Source organism: Montipora foliosa, chromosome 5 (genome assembly GCF_036669935.1).
Source record: "Montipora foliosa isolate CH-2021 chromosome 5, ASM3666993v2, whole genome shotgun sequence".
Classification (NCBI taxonomy): domain Eukaryota; kingdom Metazoa; phylum Cnidaria; class Anthozoa; order Scleractinia; family Acroporidae; genus Montipora; species Montipora foliosa.
In genome coordinates, this window is record NC_090873.1 from 41,910,289 (window position 1) to 41,917,788 (window position 7,500).

The 7,500-nt window shown below is 37.1% G+C and overlaps 1 protein-coding gene across 1 annotated transcript in view; it reads right to left on the bottom strand.

Moving 5' to 3' along the window:
• LOC138004215 (uncharacterized) overlaps nucleotides 1–7,500 on the bottom strand; it is a 67,992-nt gene that overhangs the window by 32,408 nt on the left and 28,084 nt on the right. The window contains exons 11-15 of the mRNA XM_068850668.1: nucleotides 5,027–5,275; nucleotides 4,340–4,534; nucleotides 3,515–3,700; nucleotides 984–1,175; nucleotides 495–743 (exon numbers count right to left, since the gene is read on the bottom strand). Of these exons, the coding sequence (XP_068706769.1) occupies nucleotides 495–743; nucleotides 984–1,175; nucleotides 3,515–3,700; nucleotides 4,340–4,534; nucleotides 5,027–5,275 (1,071 nt within the window). The remainder of the gene's footprint in view (nucleotides 1–494; nucleotides 744–983; nucleotides 1,176–3,514; nucleotides 3,701–4,339; nucleotides 4,535–5,026; nucleotides 5,276–7,500) is intronic.

Sequence of the window (7,500 nt, forward strand, 5' to 3'; positions counted from 1 at the left end):
TTAAAACTCTTTCCCTGCCGGTTTACTAAATATGGGTCCTCAATGACCCATTAATTGCCTTTGAAAACCTGCAAATTTCCCAAATCCCGGAGTATGGTTGAAATGAACCATTGTTATTTATTGCCAAATGCTTATTTGTTCAGTCTTAATCACCCCGTAAACTTACCGAAACTCCCAATTTTCAATGAATATGACAGTTTATTCTGTTGTAAACCAAAAATGTTGGCTTCGAACGCTCTCAGGGAACACCGAAAAACGCTGCTTTGTCTTGAAGTTTTTATGACGAAAATTCCCCTTGAAGCGAAAAGTCTACATTGGCAGCAAACTCCGACTCTACTTCTTACAATCTGTGCCACGTTTTCCTGCTCGCTCCTTAAGCGCGATCCGGATAACACTATTTGTTTTTAGTTGCTCTTACTGGTCTGTAATTCTCGTAGTTTGTTTCCGAGGCCGGCAAGCTAAGACTATACTTAGCGAAAAACAGACAGCGTTACCCTCAACTGTGACGTAAAACTTGCAGCTTTTGTTGTTTCCTGCTTCATCCCGGGCAATGTATGTGACAAGACTTCTTCCTTTGTAGTACACGTTTTCCACACCACTGGCTGAAACGTTTGGCGCCACACCTGAGTTGTCCGTGGCTATAACTGGATTCCAGGTTACTGTTGTGTAGTTCGTCCCTTTGTCAGCGTAGCGCTTGATATCGCTACTAGGGCAGGTCACACCAAAAGAAGGTCTCTCCACATCTACAGATAAAAGATAGATTTCAGGCGAGAAAGAGGTCCGAATCCCCCATCAAAAATTTTGTACAGTTTGTCCATTTGAATTGAAAAAAAAAAAAAAACCGTAATACTTTAAGTAATTATAATTGGCAGCTTCTGTGTAAAATGTACCATCCTGACTATGGTATTAAAACAGAACTCTGAGTCGGAATCAGGGAAGGTGACCATTCTTGAGAAATCACTTCTTCACACAGCCAAGCTAACCTTGACAGATGAATAAGCTTGTGTTCAAAGACCACTCCCCGTGATCAAGACAAGTGGTTACTGGGTTTCCATGCAGTTTGTATCCATTTTTACAGGAGAACTGGCAGGCATCTTTGTACTTGGGGGATACTGTGCACACATCTGGCTTTACGAATCCATCTTTTGGAGCTTTCAACGTCTGGCAACGAACAACTGTGGAAAATAATATAAAATAAACTATGTAGCTGTTGTTTACAGCCCCTTATATGTTCTACAATCTCTAGCAGTGTCCAAACGCATGACTTTCGTTATATTTTTCTCCTTTTAACATTGAAAAATATTAGCATTATCATTCCTTTTCAGTCATTTGATTTTTTACTTTATTCTTATCTGTTATTCTTTGAACAGGGAAGCTTGGACACAGATAAATACAATCATATATTGACATAATGACTCTACTTAAAAGTAATAAAAATAGCCATAAATACAATAAACTACCATTCGGTATATGACGCCATGTAACAATGAGGGGTTAAATCTACGCAAAGAATTTGCATGGAGTTTTAGTTTCAGTTTCAGCTTATTTTTTGCCATTTTTCTTACACATCGTTACAAAATAAATATAAATTCGCCGTGAAAATACAAAAGATAATTAGATAACAAAAGAAAGATAAGTATATGGCGAGGATGCCCATAGAGAAACCATTGGGGCCTATACGAACTTCATGCAGGCTCCTCAAAAAATACAACTTTGAGTAATTACAATAGCCGTAGGTTATTTAATTTAGGTTAAAAAGCAAGCACACAAGCAAACACTCACGGGCAGCAAAAATATAAAACAGCGCGTTCAAAATAGGGACAGTCGATTCGGAAAAAATGTTCTTAATTTTGACGTAAAAAGAGAAACATTGTCAGCATTCTGAATTTCTGTTTTCGTACATGTCCCGCTTATGTCGTCTATTCAACTATAATATCTCCAAATTTAGGATGATAATTTCGAAACATGAGTCCACTGAGCGGACACTGGGCGGGCCTTTGTCATTCTGTGCCTTCTCGTTTAAAAGAAATCAGCCCAGATAGATTAACCATATCCACATCACTTATAATTGGAAATAAATTTTTCGATATTAAAGACAAAAAATCAAAAGATTATTATTTGCTGCTGGTCTCAAAAAAAGCTCAACCTCCTAATATTATCCGCAAATTGAAGAGTGATTTTAATTTCACAACCCAACAATTTAAAGAAATCTTCTCGTTACCACATTTGGTTGCACTTGAGTCATATGTTAAGGCCTTCCAATACAAAGTAATTAATTCTATTCTTTACACTAACAGCAAACTATGCAAAACTGGATTTAGAATTAATGATGCATGTACTTTTGTAATGATGAACCTGAGACTTTAAATCACCTTTTCTATGAATGCCCTCACTCCAAAACGTTCTGGACTAATCGTACTGGTACCTTCTATCGAATCAGCCAATCCATCTTTCTGCGCAAAACGTTTTATTTGGAGTTTTATCAAAACAATGCCCTTTATCAAATTTTTAAAACTATTTCATATTAATTGGAAAATTCTTTTTGTGGGGCTGCAGAGGAAGCCAAACACTTCCTAAAATTCAAGGACTGCAATTGAACTAAAGATTAAATATGAAACTAAAAAAAGATCAACAAAAACAACTTCTTTGAAAAGAAATGGTTACTCACTCCAATATAATTAAGTAACTAATTAATTAATTTATTTATTTATTTTTAATATGCATGTATCTTTTATTTTGTTGCTCATTGTTTTTGATGTAAGAATATGAATATAGTTAGCATCTGTAATCGTATTATTTTGTAAGTAGTGTATATAAAAAAAAAAAAACTCTAATGGAGAAAACATTCTTAAATGAGAGTTCACTGCGCAGTCGACAGGTTAATGACACCAGCAGTCACGGATCTGTTTGTTTGTTTTGTTTTTTTTTTTTGTTTGTTCCGGTTACAGGCCCATGTACCCATTAAACAAAAAAATGCACGCGATTATAAGCCCCCCCCCCCCCCACCCCCTCTAGTAACCGTTCAGTGTTTTTTATCGAAATAAAGTTGATTTAAGGCTCCAATTAAAACCAGAACATGAAAAACTCATTTCCATCAACACTACTGTAGCTCGTTTCTATTTTTTTTTTATTCCAGTTATAAGCACCCACCCCCCTCCTCCTGGGTATAAGCCCCTCCGTTTATAGGCCCTCCTGAAACCCCTTACGAAATTGTATAAACCCATGGCTTATAAGCAGAAGTTTACGGTATCCTATGTTTTCTGACTAAAGCGTAATCAAGTCTGTTTGTTCTGTTCACTCTGATGTCGGGGGCAGTTTAGACGGAATACTATTCCATTCATTACGAAAACGGATTAAGTTTCAGAAGAGCACAAATGCCGTCTTTTTGAGTATTCCTATTCTGGAAGAGTCCCAAAGAATGTGCGCTCAACATGGTCGCGAGGGAATCTAAGAAAAACGCTATCAATAATACTGTTTCAAGACTCCACCCACCAAAAGGTATTTGTCACCCTACCTTGACAGTAAAGTGGTTCCCCAGACCAAGTTCCATTTGCTTGACAGATTATATTTCTAGATCCGTTTATCTGCTGATAGCCGGGATAACAGGAAAAGCGGCATGTGGCACCAAAGGTGTATTTTGCTACACTTCCACAACCTGACCCACTGTTAGGATGAGGAAAGAGATGAGGACACCTGGCCACTGAAAAAAAAAAAAGGAAAGGTTGTCAACAGCTTACTTACATAACTATCGCTCAACCATGACATGGGCAACAAGAAACGTGACTAAGGCTTTCTAGAACACTAAAATATTCACTCTGGTTGTAGTAGTTATGAGTCAGCATCGAATCAACGTCCTCTTCATGGACAAGCAAATTAAAACCTTGTTTTTTTTAGCAAAAGGTACTGGGGACATTAATTTCGGTCTTTTTCTTTAGTCTCTGACTAAGGCTGCCGTATTGAGATGAAAAACGTGCAGCTCTTTCATACGGCGTCGTGCGTGGGTGAAGTATTTGCACGGGACGACCTAATGTGCGTATTCACAGCCGTTTTCTAGTAGATTTAAGAAACGTTTTTCAATACGCATTGTCTCTTTTTTCTACCAGAAACTTCACCTCGGGCTTAAAATTCAACTTAAAGATCCTTTTAAATTACACATATCGTTTTTCCTTTTTTTAAGTAGTTTTATGAACAGCTGTGCTATGAGCAGGTTTACCTCTTTACTTTTAGCCAAGGCCTTCCCAAAGGTTGAAACTAGGCAAGAAAACTTCACTTTTGATTACAATAATTACCCATCCATTACCTGTAGCCCTTATTTTAATCATACTGCGGTTTGACTTACGTTGACATCTTGCCTCATTTCCTGTCCAGTAGCTCACGGAGGTGGTGTGATTACTTTCGCAAATTCTGTTGGCTGAGCCAATCCTGTTGTATCCATTATTACAGGTGAAGGAACATTCCGAGCCATAGATGTTGTTCTTGTTACAATCTATAGTGCCTCCATCAGGAGCATATAACCTGGGTACGCATCTGACCACTGAAAAGATTAAATAAAGACACAAAAATAAGGTAAGTTCTTCAGTTTCGATTGACTAGCCCGCTCCAAGACTGACAACAGAGGAGCGTTCAAACAGGACATTGTGATAGAAGAATTGGCCCTATCTAGCCTTTATAAGGATCTACATTATCATGGATAATTTGTTGTGTATTTGTTAATGTTGGTTTGAGAAATCGGTGCCATAACCGAATGACATGTCTTATGCGGTTGCCAGTGAGAAAGCAAAACATTAACAGTTAAAAAAATTATTGTACTATTCAAAATCAGGCATTCGTCTTGATTGCAATGTTATTCTTTCATTGCATATTTGTGACGTCTTAATTTTAATGCTACCAAGTTAATCTGTGGGTTGTCTTTCTGTCATTGATCGCATAACAAACTCATTGGTGGTTAACTAGCACAAGGTTCATTACATTGTGACACATTTATATCGTGCTTAAAAGTGTTTAGGTAAATGAGAAAGAAAGGTACCTGATATGAAGACTTTAAATTCACATTTGGCAATATTCCCTGTTTCATCGGAAGCTAGATATTTAATTGTGTGTTCACCAGCTAAGAATCGTTCTCCGGGTTGTTTCCCAAAGTGCGTAATATTGGGAATAGATCCTGAGTTGTCTGTAGCCATAGGAACAATCCAAGTGACGGTCGCTGATGTTAAACCTCGATCAGCGGTTTCAATGATATTTGAAGAGCAGTTTTGAAATGTTGGCGCCATCACATCTTTCAATAACAAGGACAAATGCATCAAATTAAAGTTACAGTTGATGAAAATATGAATACGATATCTTTAACCTTTTCATGATAGTCATAGATATTTCACGTTTTGGGTTTAGGGACACACCACACTCGATTTGCGACCTAGTTAATCACACATTAATTCTTGTCCGAGGAAACCTGATTTGAACAGGGATGGCCGTTAACTTCTTCGCTGTCTTTCATCCTATTGACTATGCATGTTCATTTCATCCTGCTGACGAAAATCTTGTTTTAAGAGCGAAAGCTTCAGAACGTGTTCGATCTGATTTTTTATTCTCGAAAAAAGTTGTTTGTAACCAATAAATGTTAATAAACACGGCGGGAGTTTATTGCAACCAACATAAATTTAACTGCATTTAGTCAAGATGACACCGCACTCTGACGATCAGATAAGACACATAACACGGTACCACAATCACAGTTTCAAGAATCGATCGTAATGTAAGAATAATATTCCATTCGGCCGTGTACGTGTACTGTACTGGTCCCCAAATGATCCCAGGACCGCAAATGATCCCCATATTGGACCGCAAATAATCCCGAAAAAAATATTAAGGAATGGCATGGAGGATGGAATAGTCTGGATAGAAGATTAATGTTAAGAGCACTTATTTTTATTAAAATCACTTCAAATCATGGCTCACAACAGGTTTCTGCCTCAATATAGTTTTTTAGAAAGACTGAATTTTGTTTCTTACCACAATGTTATAAATTAAATTTGCCACGTTTAATTCTCGGATACAATGATCTAAAACTAACTTGGACGCAACTCTAAACTGATTGTTTCCAGAGTGGCCCGTTTCTCGAACAACTCTGGCAACGCACGCAGGGTTCGAGAAACGGGCCTCTGTTCACAGTCAGTTTAGAATTGTATCCAAGTTAGCTTTTGGTGATTGTATCCGATAATTAAACGTGGCAAATTTAATTTATAACATTGTGGTAAAAAACAAAATTCAGTCTTTCTGGAAAACTATAATGAGGCAGAAACTTGTTGTGAGCCATGATTTAAAGTGATTTTAGTGAAAATAAGCGCTCTTCATATTAATTCTCTGTCCAGACCATTCCACTCTCCATGCCATTCCTTACTTTTTTCTCGGGATCATTTGTGGTCCTGGTATCATTTGCAGTACAGCTTGGAGATCGTTTGCGGTTCTGGAATCATTTGTGGACCCATACAGTACTCAGTTAACGCATGGATGACGTCAAAACGTTGTAAGTTTTATCACATTTCTGCGCATGACGTCATTCATGCGCCTGCACTTTAATCGCAAACTCCTCTTGACCAATATTATAATAATAATAATAAGAATAATAATAACAATAATAATAATAATAATAATAATTCTTTTAAAGCGCCTATCCAGACGTGATCTAAGCGCTTTACAAGTCACGAAATATTAAAATAAAATTAATCCATAACGAAAAAAATAATACAAAAATTTACTTGAATAAATAAGTTTTAAGTCGTGTTTTGAAAGTCTCGAGATTATCAGAGTTTTTTATGTGTTTTGGTAGATCGTTCCAAAGTTGTGTCGAGGCGACAGTTAAAGCTCTAGATCCATAAGACTTCAAATTATAGCTGGTAGGTTTAGACGGAGCGATGTAGATGAGCGGAGGGTTCTTGAAGGAAGGTGGAGACTTATATCAATTCTTGTATGTACGAGGATGACAAATCATGCAAAGCCTTGAAAGTGAGAATTAAAATCTTAAACTTTATGCGTTCATTAATTGGTAACCAGTGTAGATCGTTAAATTTTCCAGTAATATGGTTGTATTTCGAGGAAAATGTTAAAAAACAAGCGGCGGCATTTTGTACATAGTGTAGTTTTTTAACAGCATATTTCGGGAGATTGTACAGAAGGGAGTTTGGATGAGATAAAGGCATGCACAAGTGTTTTGGCAGTTTCTGTTGATATAAATTTTCTGATACGTGATAGATTACGAAGGTGATAGAATGCAGATTTACATACAGTATTAATATGAGGCATCATTGACATGGTATTGTCAAAAGTGACACCAATATTCCTGGCAGTTTGACAAGGCTGGACGGTGTCTTGACCAAAGCAGTTGACGGCAAGCATTGCTGTAGTCTTTATTTTGAGTAAACAAGGAGGAACTCAGTTTTTTCTTTATGCAATTGTAGTTTGTTGATACTCATCCATTTGTCCAAATCACTCAGGCATAGCTCG